Here is a 22,616-nt window from a genome sequence, read left to right as displayed (position 1 = left end):
CAACCACCTGTTTGTTTTTTGTATCTATGAGTCTGTTTCTGTTTTGTTACGTTCGTTCATTTGTTTTGCTTTTTAGATTCCGTATATAAGTGAAATCACACTGTATTTGTCTTTCTCTGACTTATTTCACTGAACATAATACCTTCTAGGTCCATTGACGTTGTTGCAAATGGCAAGATTTTATTCTTTTTTGTGGCTGAGTGATATTCCACTGTGTACACACACCACATCTTCTTTATCCATTCCTCTGTCGGTGGACACTTAGGTTGCTTCTGTATCTTGGCTATTATAAAGCTGCAATGAACATAGGGGTGCAGATATCTTTTTGAATTAGCATTTTTGTTTTTTTTCTGAAAAATAGCCAGGAGAGGAATTGCTGGATTGTATGGTAGTTCTATTTTTAAGAGAATATGAGTATTGTTTAAAAATTTTTATAATAATTTATCTTCTTACCCAATTCGTATAGGATTTGGACTAATTCCAAGTTGTATGGCCATTCATAAACTTTCTCCATTAGAAGACTGTTATATACCAGGGAAAGGCTTGATCATCCAGCCATGAAAGATTTAAAGGCCAAAGAGTAGGTAGGGAAAAGAGGGGGTAACAAATGACATTTACCTTAAGTCAGTGGCAAATTCAGGGCAGCTCTCAAAGTCCAAAGTAAACTAGTAGGTTTTTAGTTTAATATAGCACAGTAAGCATCATGAAGAGCTATTTGCACATGATATTATACATTGAACAGACACAGATGCTATCATTAGGTCAATTCCAGCCTTTGGATCTTGACCTTGGTTAACACTAGACTCTTCAGAAGCAACTGAGACTATGCCTCCAATTAAAATCAAAGCCAGTGTATTAGTTTCCTATTGCTGCTATAAAAAGTTACCACAAATTCAGTGGCTTAAGACAACACAAATTATCTTAGAGCTAAAATCAAGGTGTTGGCAAGGCTGCGTTCCTTTGCGGAGACTCTAGGGAAGAATCTGCTTTCTTGCCTTTCCTATCTTCTTGAGATCACCTGTATTCTTTGACTGTGGTTTCCTTCCAGCTTTAAAACCAGCAACGGCCAATCAAGTCCTTTTCACTCTGATGCTGACTCTTCTCTGCTTTTCACATTTTTTTTTTTTTCGGTATGTGGGCCTCTCACTGTTGTGGCCTCTCCCATTGCGGAGCACAGGCTCCGGACGCGCAGGCTCAACGGCCATGGCTCACAGGCCCAGCCGCTCCGCGGCACGTGGGATCCTCCCGGTCCGGGGCATGAACCCGTGTCCCCTGCATCGGCAGGCAGACTCTCAACCACTGTGCCAACCAGGGAAGCCCTGCTTTTCACATTTAAGCATCCTTGTGAGTCCACTGGGCCCACCTGGATAGTCCAGGTCACTGATTAGCAACTTTATTCCATTTGCTACCTTAATTCCCTTTTGCCATGTAATATAACATATTCACAGGCTCCTGGGATTAAGACGTGGACATCTTTGGGGGTGCGGGCAGGCCATCATTCTGCCTACCACAGGCTATATCACAGCTAATTTGGGGTGTTTCATCTGGAGCAAGGGTTCAACAGCTGCTGTCAGAACTGCCCCATGCAGAGGGCATCTTCACCTTCTGATGTGTGAGGATGAGCCAAGAACAGGGATCATTCACTTATTCATTCTTGTTACCTACCATGCAACTCCCACAGGTATTTGTTGAAGGTCTTGTGTTGTAGATGTGGGGTATACAATGGTATGCAAAATAAACAAGAAACGTTCCTAAACTTGCGTATAGACTAGGAGGGAGACAGACATTAAACAAATAGTCACATACTAAATATTTGATAATTTTTAAAAACCTGTGGTAAGTTCAATAAAGGAAAAGTTTAAGGTGCTTTGAGAGGATTTAAGGTATGAACTGACCTAATCTAGGAGGTCAGAACGTCTTCTTTGAAATTGGTGTTTGAGCTGAACTGGAAAGGATAAGGTAGTAGGGGGGAGTTGAGTGGATGTGTGGCATGTGCAAAAGCCCCTGTGATGGAGGGAGGGTGCTGGTTTTAAGGAACTGGAGGATGACCAGTGTGGTTAGCAGGCAGATAGCCAGGGTGAAACAATGGCACAGGGTGAATGAAACTAGAGTAATTGCTGAGTGCCGATTCATGCCAAATGTAAACAGCCATGTAAACAGCCATATAAAGTACTGTGGCATTTAAAGTATTTGAAGGATTTTAACAGGGAGGGCTGCCAGAGTTGAATTTTTGAAAGATAACTTTAGTTGCAGCTATTATGTGCAGAATGGGATGCAGTGAGGCAAGAATGGAAGTTCAGTTGTGGCATCTGAGAGATGGTGATTCAGTAGCAATGGAGAGAAGTGGCCAAAGTAGACAGCTAATTGAGGAGGTAGAAGTAGCAGGACTCTGTGATGGATTGGTTATGGGGCTTAAGGGAAAAGGAGGTATCAAGGTCTGGAGCAACAGGTTCAATGCTCACTAAGATCATGAATTCTATTTTGGACATGTTAAGTGGCAGAAATCAAATAGGTAGTAGGATATACGAAGTTCAAATTCTGTGAGACTCCCTGGCATATACATACGTAGTAATTTCTGCCAGCAGTCTGAAAGAAAGTTCCTAGGGAGAGGGTGCAGGGGAGAGTACTGCCATCATTTAAAGCAGTGGTTCTTAACCAGGGCCAGGGGACGTTGGGCAATGTCTGGAGACAATTCTGGATGTCACAATTCAGGAAGGAGGGTGCTACTGGCATCTAGTGGGCAGAGGCAAGGGATGCTGCTCAACACCCTCCCATGAGCAGGACAGCCCTCACAACAAAGAAGCACCAGGCCTCAAATGTCAGTAGTGTTAAGGCTGAGAAACCCTGATTCAAAGGCTGGGTAGACGAGGGCAAGCCAGCTGAAAAGTCTAAGAGCAACCAGGAGAATGCAGCATGAGGAAGGTTTGAGAAGAAAGTGTCAGAGTGACTATCAAGTGGGGTGGAGACTGAAAATGGTCATTGGCTTAAGGATCTGGCAATTTTTGGTGACCATCTTGAGAAGTGCTTCTGTGTGAGGGTCAGGAGCTTTTTTAGATAGGACAGAAGAATACGAGAATGAGAAAATGGAGAAAGCAAGTGTAGACAACTCTACAGCAGAGGTAAGGATGGAGGGAGGAAGGGAATGAGGCTATTTATATATTTTAATGAGAGACATTTGATTATTTTAAAATGCTGACATTCTTATCCAGTAGAGGAGAGGCATGGGAGGGGCTGGGAGTCAGAGACAGGGAGAGGACTGGCTCTAGTCAGGAGTAGCTGCTTCTGTCGCAGCAGGAGGGAAAGGGGAGAAGATGGATGGAGTCGAGCAGGATGACCTACAGTGTCTCCCTTTATCTCTGTCTCCCACAGCCTTAGTGTTAGTTTCTTTCTTTCTTTTTAAAATTAATTAATTAATTTGGCTGTGCTGGGTCTTAGTTGCGGGATGCGAGATCTTTAGTTGCATTTGCTGCATGTAGGACCAAGTTCCCCGACCAGGGATTGAACCTGGGCCTCCTACACTGGGAGCGTGGAGTCCTAGCCACTGGACCACCAGGGAAGTCCCTGGTGTTAGTTTCAATGGCTCGGGCAGGGTAGTCAGAAGCAGACCACTGATTCCACACTGTGTGCCTTTGGAGTCCAGGGAAGGGTTTTATTTTAGGATGTTTTGGGCCACTCAAGAAGGTTTTGGGTATTTCATGAACCATCACTATTAAAGTTAGGGAGACCACCTTGGCTGAGCTTCTGAAAAGGGGTATTTGATGAGCGCTAACTTGCTTTGAATAAACAGTACAGTTACTTTTTTCCCCTCCAGTTTTCTTGCATGTTCTTTGGAGCAGTTTCTTCTGACCAACAAGAACACTTCAACCACCCTTTCCACAGTCTGGCACCAGCAAGTGACAGTGAAGAGGACGTGAATAATAGCAGTTTTTCCACATTCTAACACTTAATGATGGCTGAGCTGGCCCCCTACCCATTTACTGGCTCACTTGCACCTCAAACACATTTTCACACTTAAGCCTATGAAGATATTGTCTTGGACTTCCTTGAAATGGATAATGGGCTGCTAGTTTTCTAAACATCTTCTTATACAACAACCATATATAGAAATAGCTGCTTGTCAAGTAAATGTAATTTGCTTTAAATCCATTATGCTTCTTGGGAGGGAGAAGAGTTTTCTGTGCAGGGAAAAAGCTCATTAGAATTCTTCAATTCAGGGACTTCCCTGGTGGTGCAGTGGTTGAGAGTCCGCCTGCCAATGCAGGGGACATGGGTTCAAACCCTGGTCTGGGAAGATCCCACATGCTGTGGAGCAACTAAGCCCGTGTGCCACAACTACTGAGCCTACACTCTAGAGCCCATGAGTCACAACTACTGAAGCCTGCGTGCCATGCTCCGCAACAAGAGAAGCCACCGCAATGGGAAGCCCGTGCACCACAACGAAGAGTAGCCCCTGCTCACCGCAACTAGAGAAAGCATGCGTGGAGCAATGAAAACCCAACACAGCCAAATAAATAAAATTAAAAAAAATAAATCTTCAATTCAGTACACATTCACACTAGAGTTTTTAGCATTTTCTTTACCAGTTTTATAAAGGTATTTAAACTTTCTTTAGCAGCCATTTTGAGTGCATCAATATGGCTTGTAGAGTTCAGGTATCTTCTGTGTTTGATTGCAAACATTTGAGTTTTGGTGCTTTCAGACATAGTAAAAAGTTATGCATGTAATGCCACAACATTTTTGGTCTATTGCTTGCTATATTTTTTTAAGATTTTAAGTAAAAATATGAGACTTTAAAATTTTGCAGTGTGATGCAGAAAAGAAGTGATGCCAAAAAATTATTTCTGTATTATCTGATATAGAACAGCAGCCTCCACTGCCAAGAAAGCCTGGGTTTGGAGGGGAATGAGATGGAAGATGAATGTCTCTGTTCTTTGCCTCTTTAAGAATTAGCTTCTTACCTGCACAGAATAAAAAATCTGGCACAGAAATATTGTTATATAACATCTTATGATGTGTGCCTCTCCCTCTCCCAAACCTGTTTAGAGTCAATTATAACCTGACAAACTAGACTTTTGTAACACCTTAATTGTTAAGCCTGTGAAACCATCAAATCACAAGGAAATGTTAATTGGCAAGCAATTGTGCTTTAGATTTTGTGAGGAATTAATAAGACAAAGGTGGCTGAGTGATTAGTAAACTTTAGAACTGTGAACAGAGTTCAAACTAAAACCAGAATGAGTCTGGCTCTTGTAGCTTGGTAATGAGCCATAGCTACCCACAATAACCTAATAAAAACTCAAGTTCATCCCAAAATGTTCCTCAGTGAATGAAACTGGGCTTTCATCAAGCTTTTTTTGGAAACTGGCAATGCCCACATAATTTCACATTGTAGGCTAAAGATTTATGTATCTTTTGCTTACACTGATGACTAACACTGAATTTCACATATTCCTAATAAATGCAGATGACTACACGGAGAACATTTATACCCGAGAGTAACTGTAGGTCTCCTTGCTGAGGATGAAGTTTCTGGTTCGCTCACTGAAATGGGCCAGGGCAGTTTCGGCTGTGAAGGCATCATCATCATCAGTAGTCACCTAGATGCAGCACTGGTCTGTAAAAGACAGTTACACTGTCAAATTGTATATAGTTTGGATTTTAGAATTTGGATACAGAATGCTAAATTTAAATGACACCAGATTTTTGTTTGACTTCACATATCATTTAGAAGATGCAAAAGGCTTCTCAGCTGGGAAACCATCTATATGTTACATTCAATTATTAATCCAGTTTGACGAATTTTTGAGGAAGCTAAACTGATGTAGTAAATGAGCTGGTGAAAAAGAACCTTAGTGAATAAACTAGTAAAAGACAGAAATGATAGCTACAAAGTATGGAGTCACTGCTAGACTGACTAAGAGGCTTGGAAATGAGGACCTGATAGGGACCAACAAAATCAATGTCAAGGGCTAGTGTCTTATTTTGTTACTACTCAAATTAAAAGGAGTACACAGATTAGTATAAATACTATATTTATTAAATATCTTTACAGTTTATTTAAATGTATTTACAGAACTATTCCTGCATAAGTTATACTTCAGACATCCAATTCAGGTCACTGCCTCTTGGGTAAGACAAATAATGATAGTCTCAACAGAAAAAAGCAGCTCATTAGTATACACAAATTCAGACTTGCTTCATTATTTAGCCATCTTTGCCACAAACTACCTGCTTACAGTTAAAATTTTGACATGGACACTGTCGATTTTTAGTTGAAGTTCAATTTTGCAAATAATTTAATTTTTTTAAACAATAGAATCCAAATGTTTTCTGTTTCACATTTTGTTTTATAAGCAGATTTTGGTTTTTTGATGTTGTAAAATTTGTTAAATGCAAAAATGTGATAGTTTCCAGGAAAATTGGATGCTGTAGCTTCTACCAAAGATAGCTGGTATAAGTTGACAAGGAACCATGAACTTAATCAGAAGTACAAACATTTACAGTTCTAGCCTATCTTGTTTACAATCTCCAAAACGCTCAAAACTGACTCAGTGAATTCCCACAATTACTGCCTTGTTACATGATGTGGTATGTTGGTGGTACTGAAGGCTACTATTCTATCCAGAACGAATGCAACCGATGTGATAAGACACTCGCCCATCATGCAAAGCTCGAAATCTAGTTTCTAATCTAGTTACAGCCCAACTCCCAGACATGCACACCTGGAATGGATTCTTTTGTGATTTAGTACCCATCAACCATGTCAAGCCAGTACAGTAATTCAGGACAAGTAACTTGTTTTCCCCACCTCATTTCTTCTTTCAGTTTTTAGGAGCCTATGGACTCTCCTGTGTATCCATTCGGTGAATTCTTTTTTGTGCGCAGGCAGCTTAAGTTCACAGGAAGAAATAAGGTTCTGATATGTTTAGAGTGCACACTTTAAAACAGAACAAAATAAAAATTTCAAGCATGTGATAAAAATATTGATTTTTATAATACAGTATTGCTTTATAAATATAGATGGAAAAGCTATAAACTTTACTGGTCTTTGGTGCATCCAGAGAGGGATAAATAATTTGCCATTTGTAAATTAGAAATCCAAATTCTCTTTTGTTATAAAAGTCCACTACGTGAGGCAAATGTATCAATATGTGTGTTTATATGCTTGATTTAAAATACAATTAACACATCAAGTTCAGAATTAGACCCACCAAGTGGTATATCTCAGGCACACCCCACAAAGACTTGGGTCCTGTGACATGGAAAATTCCAGTATGGGTACTACACAGCCTCTGACCACTGACAGTGGAAGGAAAGTTACTTGTTAAGCAGCACTCCAACAGACCCCCACAGTCATAAAATTAAGTGCATAACACAAAAAGGGCAGGGGAAAAAAAGAGAAAATATTTTGTGTCCCAAATCTACAGGCCAGGTCCAAAGTCAGTTCCCCTGTGAAACACAATTCTTGTCCCACCATTTTCAACATCCCTGGAACAAACACATTGTCAATTCCTAACGCTCATTTCTCAAAAAAGACTAAGTTGATTAAATGAGTTGTGTAAAACACCATCAATCTACCTTTATGAAGACTGTGTTTGATGGGTTTAGATGAGTGCAGAGAAAGCCAGTGACGTGACCAGCACTGCTCTTACCTGGAATTAAATGTATGCACTGGAAAATTAATACAAAATATATCCAGATCATAAGGCTCCATACCTCTGACCAGAAATGATTAAAAACCCAACAAAAGAACTGAAGTTGTCAGCCCAAGTGTAAATGTATTCCTTCCAACAAAACCCTTCTGGATGCAACTTTCTTTACTTTTTAAATACACAGAGACTGCAAATAGTTTGTGCAAAATAAATACCCCGCCACTTGCCACTCACGCTTCTGTGTTTTATCACAGCACGATGGATTCTCATTATTTAAACAGAGTCTCTCTCCACCCCCCACCCCACCCCCCATCTCCTCTACCAAAGAATTGTTTTGTCAAGTTAGGGTAGTTAAGGCATTCTGACATGTAATTAAAGGTGATTCAAAATAGATATCTAACATTATGCCAATTTAGGAATAGTAGATAAATTACTGAACGGCTTACAAATGAATAACTCATTCTTATTATAAATGAAATGCCTGTTACAAGCATGATGCATTGAAATATAGTAATGACATGTACATGGTACATGTTAAACATTTTTAAATAAAACAAAAGCTTGACAGTTACTCAAATATACAGTACAAATTCACAAAACAAAATCTTTTAAAACAAGTTGAGGTAACCTCAAACATAAGTTTTAATGCAATAAACCAGGGAGTAAGTATCTCCTTTAGAGAAAGAGACTTTCTATATTCTCAAGTAGATTCTCATTAGGTTTAATTGCATTCTCATCTATACACCAATGTTACCTGACATATATAAAACATGGCTTTAATTTAAGGATTTCTAAGTATATATATTTTTCTACCACGAAGTTAATGAAGGAAAAAAACTGACCCAAAAATATATATCTTTACAGCAGTCGACTTGTACACAAACCTTAAAAATAAGTTTGAATTTGCAGATAATGGAAAAACTGAATGTGGGGTAATTTTATAAGGAAACTATACACTGCAAGATGGCTATTCGGAAACTGTAAACATTAAGCTTGATTCAGAAACCCCTAAATTTCTGTGTAGGGCAAATGCAAATGTCATATCATCACTAGGAGTTTTCCTCGTGGACTCTTGTGCCACTGCCCACAGTGTTCTTTCCACATGGACTCCCTGAATTTGGTACATGCTCTATAGAAAGCAAGGCTATTAACAACAGGTCTGAGAGTGAGAAAAGGGGTATAGCGTGACCATCAAAGGCCAACAAAATTCAAAGTTAGAGCTGTTCCATTCTCAACCCATCAGGCCTATGGGCCTAAAGCTCCCACACAGGGGCATCATATCAGACAGCTGGGAGGAATTTCAGCTGTAACATTAAATTTGTAGGCTTTGAGGAATTTATAACCTTGAATAATATTTCCATTAAAAATTTTTGGTAAGGAGTCTCCCCAAACCCCCCTGCAGATCAGGCCACCAGCCTGTGATATGCAGTAACCAATAAACTGCTGAAACTTTCATCACAGGAGCACAATTAATCATCTTTTAAAAACCATGAAACATTTGCATACATAGAACTAAACTGAATTTTTCTTCCAACTTGTAACCAAAAAAAAAGCTCCCCGGATCAAGATTTTGTAATCCAGAACAATGTTTTAGAGCAAGATTATAAGCCCCTGAAAAATAGGAGTTTATAATGAAAACATAAAGCCACACCCAATCATAACAGACTGTATAGTACACGTGTAACATATCTTTTGATAATATATAACGTATGTTTCTAGTAGATGTACCATAACATACAATTTGTGTTAGACTTTTAAAATCCCTTTAACACATTCTAATTTTGAATTCACTTTACCAATATCACTCATTTTCAATACTTCAACTGTTTTTGAAAAGTAATAGACATTTTGGCTTTGAAAACCTCCATCCCATCATGGAAAGGACAATGTGAAGTGAAGACCAATCTTCAAATCTTGATTCTCTTCAAATGTTGCTGGCAGATATGAGCTAGTGAATGACAGTAGTGGTTCTCAACAAAGATCTCAATGGGGTCTCAAAAAGACAGGCAAAAGGCTTACATCACTGGCCACTGAGATCAGTAGCAAAGAAACATGGTCCTGCCAGCAGGATCAGCACACATGGTAGGGGAGAATTTGGGATGATGAAAGGAGAGGCAGGAGTTGACACCTAGGTGAGTCAGTCTGTATACTCAGCCACTATTGAGAGAAGGACAGTGATGTCATCTGGCTTTCCACCTAAAATGAAAATGAAAACATATTTATATATTTTAAAAGGAAAAGTCAATACAAAATGTAAGCCTAAATAAATAAGTACTAGGAAACAAATACTGGTATTTCAGGCAGGTTTGGTTTGTCAATATACTCTGGCAGAAAAAAGGAAACAAACCATTTGATAAATAGTTAAAACGCACCAAGAAATTACATGTAATTTCATTGAAACTTTTAAAAAAAAACCTTCCCTGCTCCTTTACAACAGCTCTGTTAAAATGGCCACCACCACATCCTCTGTTTATAGCAATCATAATAAAGACAAAATGTGGCTAAGATTAATTCTGCCTGACAAGAAAGTTACATGTTATACCCACAATCCTAATTTCGACAAACATATCCAATGTTTTGAAACTAGTAATAGTCTTGTATTCTAATCTGGCAATCAGCTATGGCATGTGCTTTTTTCTATTTGAATATTTCCTGGACAGCTAAGAAATGCTTTACATATCCTAAGATTCTACCAGCAAGAAACTGACCAACTCTGCTAGTTCTGATATGCTAGTACCAACATGTCATCTGAGCTCCAAGACTGAGCTACTTGGCCTGCTCCCAAAGCTACATATCGCTCAGTAGATAGGAGGACTCTTTAGGCAAGGACAGTCTAACATTACTTCCATCTTCAAAACCTGCCATGGCAATTTGGCAGGCAAATACTGTCAATGAGTCCCACAAAGCCAGAGGAAGGGAGAAGTGAAATGTCAGACTCATGAAGGGCAGAATGTTTAAGCTGTTAGGAATGTCCAGGCAGAGCTCGGAGGCTTTTGGGGCTCAGGTCCAAGCAGTGCAGTGGCAGCAATAAAGGGCTTCAGGTTCCACCTGCCTCTGCAGCCAATTAAATTCAGTTCTGAAGGGCACCTCTGTGGGGAACACATGATGACATGCACTTGCTCTGTCCTTCAGTGTTACAGCCTGCTGACCTTGCTCCCACGGGCTCACAGCTGGGAGAGGGCACCTCAGCAGTCTCACCCCAGTGCTGTAGTTTGCCTCACCCACAGCCCAGAATGCTCCCATCCTCTATGTCCCCAGTTAGTCCCTATGACCTTCCTAAAGAATGCTTACCTCTCACATTCAATCCATTGTCACATGCAAACTGTGCAAAAGGTGACATATAATTTGGGTCATAGGCCAGCTCATGAGCTTGCTCAGCAATGCTTCTTGCCGTCTGTTGTATACTCTCATAATTTGAATTCTAATATGAAAACATGAGGGAGTTATTTTTACCATAATGCCTCACATGATTTCTGCACACAGTAAACATCACTTGCAAGCATCGCTTTTTAAGACAGTAACATTTATCTAATCATAGTTTCCACCATTTAAGTTTTATTCCAGTTAGAGAAGACAATGAAACATTATACCTCAACTAAAATGAATGAGATCACCAGTGCTGCCTGCATAAGATGTCAATTAGAAAGTCCTTTGCATGGACTTGGGTCCTGAAGTTTGAATTTTCTTTCTTTTTTTTTTGGCCGCGCCATGCGGCATGTGGGATCTTGGTTCCCTGACTAGGGATCAAACCCACACCCCGTGCAGTGGAAGCGTGGAGTCTTAACCACTGGACCACCAGGGAAGTCCCTTGAATTTTCGTATTTGTTTTTTTTTCCCACTTGAAATTCTTAAGGCATTCTTGCTAAAATGGGATGGGGTTGAAAGGGCGGATTTTGATAGCACTTCGGGATGACCTCAAAAGCTTCCTTGCTTGGGAATGCCCCCCTGGCCAAGCACAGTGTGCTCTCCAAGTAAGGGCTGCCAGTTGCCCTACTGAAAATCCCTCCCTATTCTGTATTCCTTCACCTTGCTTTATTTTTCTTCTTCTTATTTACCACCACCATTATAGCTATTCTTTCTTTCTCTGTATTATCTGTCTTCCTCCACTAGAATGTAAGCTCCATAAGGGCAGGGAATGTGTCATTTCTGCTTGTCATTCTGTTACCACACAGAGCACAGTGCCAGCACGTGTAAGCACCTGACCTTTACTAGGCCCCACAGACAAGGTATAGTGCTAAGGGTTTCTAATGCATGGTCTTGGTTTATCCTTACCAAAACCCTACAAAACAGGCCTTTTGTACCACTCCACCATTTTACAGGTGAGGAAAATACTGCTTAAAAAGTTTAGAAACTTACTCAAAGTCATACTGGTTAGTGGTAAAAACATGAGAAAAGACTAATTTTCCCCAGAGTCAGTACTTTACAAAGCCAGGAGAATATGCAGACTGGTTTTCACTTCCTTCCACTCTCTGTATGGGCCAAATCCGAACAGTTTCTTTACTGATGACAGCTCAGATCACATCAAGGCCCCTGGCTGCCTGCTGCCCTTGGCTGCTGCCTTGGCTGGCTCTGGTATGATGATTTCCTATCTTTCCCAGCCTGAACACCTGCTGAGTTTGCTAGGAGAATAAAAAGTGAAAAAGACAACCAGCAACTAACACCATTAAATACCATTAAAATACCATTAAAAACACAAACAAGAAATCGCCCATCTGGACTTTTCCTACCTTTACCACCCTACTAAATAAAGGCTTGGATGAGAAGCCTCTTTTCCCCTCAAGTTCTCCAACTGTGAATATTTCTATCTACAACTGTTTCAAAGATTAGAACCATTTTTATTTTCCTAAATTCACAAAATAGTCCTTTCCAAAACTACAAAAAGAGATAATGCAATTGAATTAATAAAAATCAGCTGCCCAGAGAGGGTCACTGTTTCCAAAGGCCAACCTTTAATTACCTTTAACTTTTTTAGTTCCTGAAGGATCATATAATCAGGCATGTTGTCAAAGAGTCCATCTGTCGCCGTCAGGATAATGTCTCCTAACTGGACATCAAAAGATGTGCTATCAGCGGCATCCGGGCTGTGACAAGGACAGCGTAGGGACAAAGTTAACAGAGCCTTTTAGAGATAACTGTTAAAAGTTTCCAATGGGAATGATGCTACAATGTAATGAGGCTTTAAGGAAAACTAATATATAGTAGCAGTCAATAATAAAAACCACCATTCTGAAATTTCTAACCTTGAAAAAAATTAACTGAAAACTCTGATACAAATATTTCAAAAGCTTAACTAAAACTATCAAGTAAAACTGAGTTTGATGATTAGTCTCATGTGGTTTAAAAGGCGGAAGGGTTCTTTTCTGAGTCAGACACTAAAATGCCTCTAAAATCCTGGTGGAAATGAGTCTTTGTTTCCTAATTCTTTAGAGCCAAATTCCATCCTCTCTTATTCACTTTCCACTCATCAGTTTCCCTGCAGGCTTGAATTTGGCTCTCAGGAGGCTGTGTTATAGTGGAATAACTGAGCACTATGGAGGAGAGCATGCAAATCCTATAAGAATTAATTCATATGAAATACCTGCAATGGTATTTCTTACTATAATACTAGTAATTACTAGTATATTACTAGTAATACCAAATTAGTATTACTAAGTCATACTTACTCTGGTAGAGTAAGGACTGTGTGTCTCCCAGGGTTTACAAAGTGCTCATCATGTACAGGTTACTTATTTAGTAGTGTGCCTGGCACACAGTAGGTCTTCAAGTAATATCTAATGAATAGAAGAAACAAAGTAACTGACCCTCCAAATTGGGGAAAAACTCATTACTATATTGTTAATGAAGAGAAGAAGGTACTTTGTGTGTGTGTGTGTGTGTGTGTGTGTGTGTGTGTGTGTGTGTGAGAGAGAGAGAGAGAGAGAGAGAGAGAGAGAGAGAGAGAGAGGAGGGAGAGACAGAGAGACAGAGAGACAGAGAGACAGAGAGACAGAGAGACAGAGAGACGCTTCTATATGCAGAGAATAAATCTGGCAGTGGCTGCCTCTGAGGACAGAATGTGTGGATGGGGTAGGGACAGAAGCTTGATTTTTCACTACATCTTTTTGTGTACAACTTTTAAAAAGATATAAGAAAACAGATATAAGAATGGGGGGTGGGGGGAACCACAGGTGGGGAGAAGAGAAAATATATTCAAAGAGTTAATGGTCCCCTCAGAGGCTGGTTCTCAGCCATTTCCAAAGGCCAGCTCCACTGCTTCCAAGCCTCCAAGGTGAGGAAAAGGTGAGGTATCTGATAATCTACCTTCACTTGTAATTAGGGAACAAGAGCCAGGAAAAAATTCATACACTGACCCAGAATATGAAGACAGAATCAAAGCACCCTAAGCTTGAGTAAAAAAAAAAAAAAAACGAAGAAAAAACTTGTGTGACATGTTATAAAATTTGCAAAAAGAAAACATAAAAACAAACAGCCCACCCATGCCTGCTGGGGATTTACGCAAAGCGCATTGAGGAAATTTCTAGTTTGTCTTCTCTTGACTGAGGAAAGCAGCAGCACATCTAGAAGTTCTGTGACAGGCTTTTGGCAAGGAACAAATTAGCTTTCGCTTACACAGTTATACAGTAAACATTTTGTAAGAACAGCTACTAAAGGAAATCTATAAGTTAAGCTTAAAATAATATTTTATAGATAAGAGGGACTAATAACTAAGGAGATAACATGCAGCTGGGAAACAAAAAAGACCAAAAAATAAGAAAAATTTAAAAAGACTGTAAAACTGGTAGAAACCAGGTCGATTTCTTTCGTGGAATAAAGAGAAACAATACAAGACATTTCACATTTGCTCAGTCTTTGGAAACTAATCAGATTCTAGAAGTTTAGATTAATGACCAGGTTGGCACGGAAGTTCTATTTTATGCTGAGGTTTTTCTTTCCCCAGGAGTGTCCTTTGCTATTCTGTCTGTGAGAGACTCGCTGCCATTGGACAGATCGTCCTCTTCTCCCAACACTCCCACCCATGAGCTTGGTGTTCCGCCAGCTGCAGTTTTGCCCATTTTGATTGAACATACTGTGCTGCTGGAAACTTTTGACTGCACTGAAACACGAGCTGAAATCACATGCTAGCATGCTGCCTCTGGGCTCCAGGGGAAGCAACCTCCACCTCACTGGCAGGCCAGGCCAAGTGCTGTCCTGACCAGACTGTCCCAAAGATAGCGTGTGAGGTACAGCAGGGCCGCTCTAGCACTCAGAAGCCAAAACAACAAGGATCAAGTAAAGGAAAATTAAAGCACTGTTCTCCAAAAACTGTTAGCTGAACTTGACATCTACGAACGCCTTGGGGTTCTGAGTTCTCCCCACTCCAACAGGGCTAATATTGATGTGCATTACAGCCAACTGAAGAAGGGCCTATAATCAAATTTTCTTCCAATTATGGTAATCTGCCTTAATCTGAAAGTAAAAAACTGCTTCCCTCTCTCTAGGAGTCAGCAATAGACTTCAGATGGGTAATACTGTACTTAATTATACAGTATGCTCATTCCAGTTTAAAAGATGGCAGTAATCATCATTTTATCTTAGTTTGGACTTAAGATTTGGCCCAATAAGAACTATTAAGTAGAGACAATAGGCACTTGCTAGAATGCTTCTACTTTTACAAAAGGTTCATTACCCATTTAACCACATTTATGAATGGCCAACAATGTTTGTGTCAAGCCCTGTAAGGCTGTTAAAGGCAGTGAAATCTGAGACTGTTTTAGTGTTACTCTGTACTCTGATCTTAGAAAAGATAAACTGTAAAAGTTGATTCAAAAAAGTCCTGATTTTCCTGGAAAGTTCTTGACAATTTAAAAATGAACTGAGAGAAGGTATCAGAAGAAAAAAAGAACAGAACACATCAAGAGCACCATCAGACCACCTCTGAGTCCATTTCCTGAAAGTTAACTTTGCCTGACAAGTTTTGCAGGGACTGCAAGTTCTATTTGATGCATATTATAGGAGGCCCCGAGAATCAGGAAGTTATTCTGATAAATAAAGCAGATGTCTGTTTGCATTTTTCCCTAATAACGTATGCAAAATCTTGTATAGGCAATGGCACAGACAAACAATGACTCATTTCTCCAGCACAATTTAACAAATACAACTGTATGTACCATGTGGTCTTGGTATGAAAAACTGATATTCTGTAAGCCTGAAATAGTATTTTCATAGTCTTGTCAAATTATCAGGTGTTTATCAGAATTCAACTTGGCTGAAATATCAAGTTCAAGCGCAGTATCTTTCGATGTCAGACTAAAAGGTCCTCAGTGTGCCTTCTTTTCTCACATGAGAATGGAAAATGCCTATCTCCAACACTGTAGTTAAGGGGAATAGGAAGGAACCTGTTGGTGAGAATGGGGAGATTACCTGTCACTCAAGACGACTCCCTCGGCTTCAGGGGGTGCGATTGAGAGCTGGAACGGAGTGTTGAAGTAATGCTGCTGTTCATCTGATCGGTGCACAACTTCACCACCTCTGACAACCAGAAAGCCTGAGTCGCCCAGGTTTGCTGTGTGCAAGCGGTGGCTAGTTCTGTCCAGCACCACGATGCAGGCAGTACTGCTACCTAGAAACAAAAATGATCTCCATTTATTTTCTCTTTCTAGGCTGTCTCTGCATACACAGTTTTATCATATCACCCCAAAGAGCAACATGCCATAATTTGAATCTCCTTTGCCTAAACGCGACCTTTCTTAGTTATGGCTCCATATCAATGTCCGTAGTAACCTGATGAGGATCAACGTGACGGGGAAAGAAAACAGGATTTATACTATGCATAGTTACGTGGGCCAGTGATGACTTGGATTCTTCCACTTGCAGAGACAGGAAACAATAAAAATGGCTGGTATTTAACCACATTATTTCAATAGTGCTATAATCTATCTCAAATGCTCAAAAGGATGTTGTTGAGATATTTAGTTTTAATACTTAAAATGCCAGAAGGAGCATGTTACGTTTCCATGACATTTCTCATTAGTCATAGGCAGAAAGCCTTCTCTGTGAAATTCACTAACATTTAAGACAAGGCACATAATTACAATTTTAAACAGAATTTCCATCTGCTGAGGTCATGAAGAACTTTTACTGAAGACTGACTCACTATGAAGTAACAAGACCAATTTTCCCAGGTAGCTTGTGGAATCAACCTGTTCACTTTACAGAGACTACCTGTTCAGAGAGAAGAGACCACATTCCAAGCAGAAGCTTCTGTGTACCTTTGCAGCACACAGCTCACATGACCTTCCCCACATTGAGGCTGATAGTACAATTAGTGAAAGTGCTTTCAAGTGCTAAAATTTCAACCTATGCCCTGAAATATGTGCATATCCTTTGATCTAGCAATTCTACTGTGAGGATTTATCATAACAAAATAATGTGTTAGCTATTTGATAGCCACTAAAATTGTGTGAGAGAAATATATCTGAAAATGAAAGATAATTTAAGTGAAACAAGTGACTATTTTGCCAGAAAAATGGCAAAATAGAAAAATGAGCAGTTTACCAAGAAATAAATGTAAATGGTCTGTAAATATATTTCTAAAAAATGATCACTGCACTAGTGTAGGAAACATGGTCACTCTCATTTCACAGTTGTAAGAGAGTAGAACTAAATAACCTTTCTAAAGGACAATATTGCCCTGAAATATGTGCATATCCTTTGATCTAGCAATTCTACTGTGAGGATTTATCATAAGAAAATAATTAGAGATGCAAACAAGACTTAAGTACAAAAACACTGCATAAGATCACAAAGAACTGGTAACAACCTCAACATCTAAAATTAAGGGACTGGGGACCTCCCTGGTGGCACAGTGGTTAAGAATCCGCCTGCCAATGCAGGGGACACGGGTTAAAGCCCTGGTCCGGGAAGATCCCACATGCCGCGGAGTAACTAAGCCTGTGCACCACAACTACTGAGCCTGCGCTCTACAGCCCGTGAGCCACAATTACTGAGCCTGCCTGCCACAACTACTGAAACCCACGTGCCTAGAGCCCATGCTCCACAACAAGAGAAGCCCGCACACCACAATGAAGAGTAGCCCCCGCTCGCTGCAACTAGAGAAAGCCCGTGTGCAGCAACGAAGACCCAATGCAGCCAAAAATAAATTAATTAAATAAATAAATTTAAAATAATAAAATTGGGCTTCCCTGGTGGCGCAGTGGTTGAGAGTCCACTTGCCGATGCAGGGGACATGGGTTCGTGCCCCGGTCTGGGAAGATTCCCACGTGCCGTGGGAATCTCAGCTCAGCGGCCATAGGCCCATGAGCCATGGCCGCTGAGCCTGCACGTCCGGAGCCTGTGCTCTGCAATGGGAGAGGCCACAACAGTGAGAGGCCCGTGTACCGCATAAAAAAAAAAAAAAAAAGGCAAAAAGAAACAAAATAAACAGGTTGTGGAACCAGCTGTGTTAAATCCCAGTGCTCTATGATTTTCTAGCCACATGACATGACCGTGGGCAAACCACTTATTCTCTCTAGGCCTCAGTTTCTTCCTAACAAAATGAGGAACAAAAATGCCTACAAATCTACCTCACTGGAGCTATTGTGAGCACACAGTAGATTCAATTCCTGTTGTTATTATTCTATGGGCAAAGAAAAAAAGTCAGGGAGTATAATCACTAAAAAATTAACAGCTTTCTTAGTGGATTATAGGTAATTTAATTTTTGTTATTAATTTTTCCTTAGTGAAAATGTGTAACTTAATTTAAAAACACTTAAATATAATCATTTGTGTCACTGTAATGTTCAGAAATTGTTTCCTTGTTATCTACAGTATATGCATGTGTATAAACTTGACACTTTAATGCTAAGCTATCTAGTCCCTACCCATTAATTGTCAAAGAAAAGAAAAACATGGGTAATGTAACTAACTGGCCATGCTGTCAGAGAACCTACTCCATAGCTTATATTAGAGCTAAAATCACCAATTACCCTTCCCTCCTAACTCAATGCACAGAAACTCCAATCATTTACGTCATTAATAGAATCACCACACAAAAGATCTTCTGAAAGCTGATGGAATTAATTTAACTGAGAACAAAAAAATGACAGATGAATAGCACAGCCTTGAAAACTGTGCTGCAGGAAGGACTCACATTGACTCATTATTACTCACTGACAAATCCAGGCTATCATTTTGCTACCCTTGTGGCAGTAACCCACTGCGTTAGAATCAAAATGGTCTTCATGAGTGATAGACAGAGCTTTAATATACAAAGCAGCACCAACGAAGGGAAGCTCAGCGTTACAGAATCATCTGGGCTCATAGTGTGTAAACTCCTCTGCCTCTTCAAATTACTGATGCGTACAGCGGCTCGGGCCCTGGTAGCCTAATACTGGGAGAAGAGCTCACCATTCTTACGTGTTTGGAGAGGAACAAACTGGCAAAGAAGAAAAGAGTGCTAAGAACAACAGTGTGAATGTTCTGACGACTGAGCAATCCAGACAGGTCCCTGAGCAAATCCCTCACGCTAACATGGAAGTATTTTTATCACCTGGCCCTTATTCTGTAAACTACCACTAAGCCTTTTGTGCAGCAAAGAAAGAAAGGGATAGCCTTACTGGGATTAACCCCTCAAATTCTTAAGATATGTTGGCTTCATAAGACCTAAATCCACTTAAGGGTTTCTGAAGAAATAATGTCAACAATTAGCCTGTGATGCCAACCCAGATCTAAAAGCAGCTAGAAATTCTCAAGAAATAAGTGGTTACAGCTATCAGCTTGCCCTTTATATTGGAATTATGTTATAGGCTTTTTAGCAATGGCAGAATTTTTTAAAAAAGGATCACCTAATCTTATAAAATTATTACTTGCGAGTATAGCTGAGGTTCAGTAAAACTCAGCAGCCTGTCTGCCAAAATATGCTTGAGTTTTAGTTACAAATAGCTTAGAGATGTGTAGATAAGGTAAGAGAGAAGTGTATATGTGTCAAACATGGTAATGAAGGATTATTTCACCGTGTTTTTTAGGAGAAAGAGGTAGTCATAATATTCAGTGCAAGAAAAACTCTTATATGTCCTTAAATTTATTTTATTAAGCTCTCCCAGTTACATGAAGGTGAAGGGGGGAAAAAGTAGGAACAAGGAAGAAATACAGCAAAAACCAAAGCTTTCAAAGTACAAAATCAGGATAGGTGTTACAGGTTTTAACAGGTTATTCCAAGTCACAGTAATTTAGTAAATGCACTGTGGGGTGCAGGGTGGGGTGGTGTTGGCAGAAGACTCAGGCCCCTGGTATCCCTGTCTACAGATTCTTTTGTTAGATGGCACCCTGCAATGTTCTCTTTTCCCTCAACATGTTTCTGAGTATTGCAAGAAGCTTTAAGTCATTGTGTTTCATAAAAAAGATTTATCCAGTTAACATATGAAATAAGGGGTCACAGGTTAAGTGGTTTGCCCAAAGTCATACGGCAAGTTTACAGAGATGAAATAGAATCTAGGATGTTTCACGGTATCAGGCAAGCTCAAGACTGCATGCCCAAAACAGCAAATTAAGACAAACCAGTATATTGAAACTTCTAGACAAGCTTTCTCTTCAGTTAGAAGGAGAACAAGCTAGTTAATCACAGCACAGAGAAGACAGAAGATGGTAGCATGATGAAAAGTACCCCTTCTTACAAAGGTTTTAAATTGAAGGCAAAATTCTACAACATGGAGATCTCTGTTAACATTGAACATTGAGGGCTGATTTTAAATGTGCATGGTGATTGGGAGGGAGGCCTTCTAGTAACCAGAAAGATGCTGGCAGTTAGCAGAAACTTAATAACACCCTTTCTGAGAGCCTGCTTAGAAGGCTTGGGTAAGTTCCCAAGAAACCATTTAACAAACAAATGTAGAAGCTTAGCCAAAGGATGCTCCATTAGCATAACAGAAAACAAACACTGGGTATTAGTAAATCTTCTAATACAAGATTAACAGGGATCTACACAGACTAAATGTTAATTGCTAGTAGCTGGGGAGCCAATCTGCAGCCTGAACTCCTCACAGGTAATCAACTGAGTTTTACATGCTGGACCTATCCCCTTTTTTCCTCCCTGGGAGAGAATCACTATCCCAATTATATAACCACATGCTTTTCTTTCTTCTTTTATCATATTTTAGAATCCCTAAACAATACAGTTTTACTTGTTTATGTTTCTGAATTTGAAATATATGGAATCAGACTGTTAGGTGATATTCTGCAATGTCCTCTTTTCCCTCAACAACATGTTCCTGAGTACTGCATGCAACCTTAACTCATTCCTTTTCAAAATGCGTTTTTCTACTATAAATGGGCTTTTAGGTTGTTCCCAGTTTTCTGCTATTATAAATAATGTTACTATGAACATTCTTGTACCTATGTTTTGATACACAGATGTGCAAGAGTTTCTCTAGTCTAGGGTAAAGACCCAGAAGTGGAACTTTATTCTGTAATTCTAAATTGTTTTCCAAAGTGGTTGTATCTATTTCAAGCAGTATTATGTATTCTGGTGTTGTCCACAGCTTCTCCATCAAATTGCTTAATAGGAAGAGCCTCAGAAAAAGAGCTGGGCTGGTAAGTGACTTTCTTGGTTTTGTTGTTAACCATCTCCTGGGCTTCTTTAGAGAGGAAAACGCATAGGATATCTACTTACCAAGCAAAGGTACTTTATTTTGCAGCAACTCACAGTAGCTTGTGGTGAGGATTCCAATGGGATTACTTGGGACGAACCGTCCTTCTTTTACTAACCGTTCACATGTCCGCATTAAAGTCCCTGAGAACTGAGACGGATCAACTCCATAGTCTCTCCATCCTCCTACACCATCTGCGACCCCTAAAAAAAGAAATTTACATTCAAAGGATATTCTTACCAACGTCTCAGGAATTCTTACCCCCGTTTTCCTAATACTAATTTTACTACGTACTAGTACATCTATTTACCCTGAAATTCAGAATAAAAAGTGCTCAGGTTTAATGTATTAAACACTAATACTCCTAAGCCACATTCTCTAGTTAGAATCTGATCTTTCATATATTGATGAATAAACACGTGAGCTACCACAGGGTGGCATTGCCTCCCAGCCAAGAGTTCGATTTCAGCAGGATTTTCATCTTTGTACAGAAGTATTTGTGTTATTAATCTTTGTTGTATTTTATAGGAATGAAAATGGATTTTTTTTAAAAAGTGCTGATGCTAGTGAGAATACAACTGAGCCAGAGCTGTCCATCATTAAGAATACCAAAAGCAGCAAACTTTTAACTTCAAATATTGGTCAATAACTGTGAAAGAGAGAACAAAATTAAGAATATATCCCACCCCCTTTCCTCCTCCCTCTGAGACAACCTCTATCCTGTACAGGGCCGCACTGCCCAGTATAACAGCCACTACCACACGTGGCTAGCAGGCACTAGAAATGAGGCTGATGCAAACTGAGAAGTGCTCTAAGTATAAAACACACACTGGATTTTTGAAAACTTGTTAGTATGAAAAAAAGTGTAAAATAGCTCATTAATTTTTATACTAATTACATGTTGAACTAATATTTTGGATATAATGTGCTAAAGAGAATACATTATTAAAATTAGTGTGACCTGTTTCTTTTTATTTTTAATTAATGTGAATATTAGGAAATTTAAAATGACATGTGTGGCTCACATTATATTTCTATTAAACAGCACTGGTATAGAGATTTTTCACGGGTCCACAGAGCTGCTGATGAGTTCACAGTCTGCCTAAGACTCCTTTATCGAGAGGAAACTAGTGCTCAAGAAAAATTAGACATCAAAGTCAACACCATACCATCTCCTATTCAATCCCTTGCAACACCAAGCTAGTTGTTCAACATTAAAATCAATTTCTAAATTCAACAGTCTACTAAATTCAAAAACTGTGAGGTTGTTTATTTGAAATTCAAACTAAACTAAAATTCAAACTAAAATGTCAGATATATACATTATTAAAATTTTAAGTGA

At 39.5% G+C, this 22,616-nt stretch overlaps 2 protein-coding genes across 4 annotated transcripts in view; one reads left to right on the top strand and one right to left on the bottom strand.

The window, feature by feature from the left end:
• The window catches only part of RAD9B (RAD9 checkpoint clamp component B), a 32,435-nt gene extending 27,610 nt beyond the window's left edge, over positions 1-4,825 (top strand). For 2 of the 3 annotated variants that reach the window (XM_032603658.1, XM_032603657.1), the window contains one exon: positions 4,805-4,825. In XM_032603658.1, coding sequence (XP_032459549.1) covers positions 4,805-4,825 — 21 coding nt within the window. Of the gene's footprint in view, positions 1-3,811; positions 4,305-4,804 lie in introns of those variants that run through there. The other variant, XM_032603659.1, reaches the window with a different exon arrangement.
• A 1,190-nt stretch (positions 4,826-6,015) lies between these two features.
• PPTC7 (protein phosphatase targeting COQ7) overlaps positions 6,016-22,616 on the bottom strand; it is a 40,127-nt gene continuing 23,526 nt past the window's right edge. Inside the window, exons 2-6 of the mRNA XM_032602540.1 lie at positions 21,298-21,477; positions 16,053-16,251; positions 12,610-12,733; positions 10,944-11,073; positions 6,016-9,848 (exon numbers count right to left, since the gene is read on the bottom strand). Of these exons, the coding sequence (XP_032458431.1) occupies positions 9,790-9,848; positions 10,944-11,073; positions 12,610-12,733; positions 16,053-16,251; positions 21,298-21,477 (692 nt within the window). The 3' untranslated portion in view covers positions 6,016-9,789. The remainder of the gene's footprint in view (positions 9,849-10,943; positions 11,074-12,609; positions 12,734-16,052; positions 16,252-21,297; positions 21,478-22,616) is intronic.

Source organism: Phocoena sinus, chromosome 14 (assembly GCF_008692025.1).
Source record: "Phocoena sinus isolate mPhoSin1 chromosome 14, mPhoSin1.pri, whole genome shotgun sequence".
NCBI lineage: Eukaryota > Metazoa > Chordata > Mammalia > Artiodactyla > Phocoenidae > Phocoena > Phocoena sinus.
This window is presented reverse-complemented; position numbering and strand designations above follow the sequence as displayed.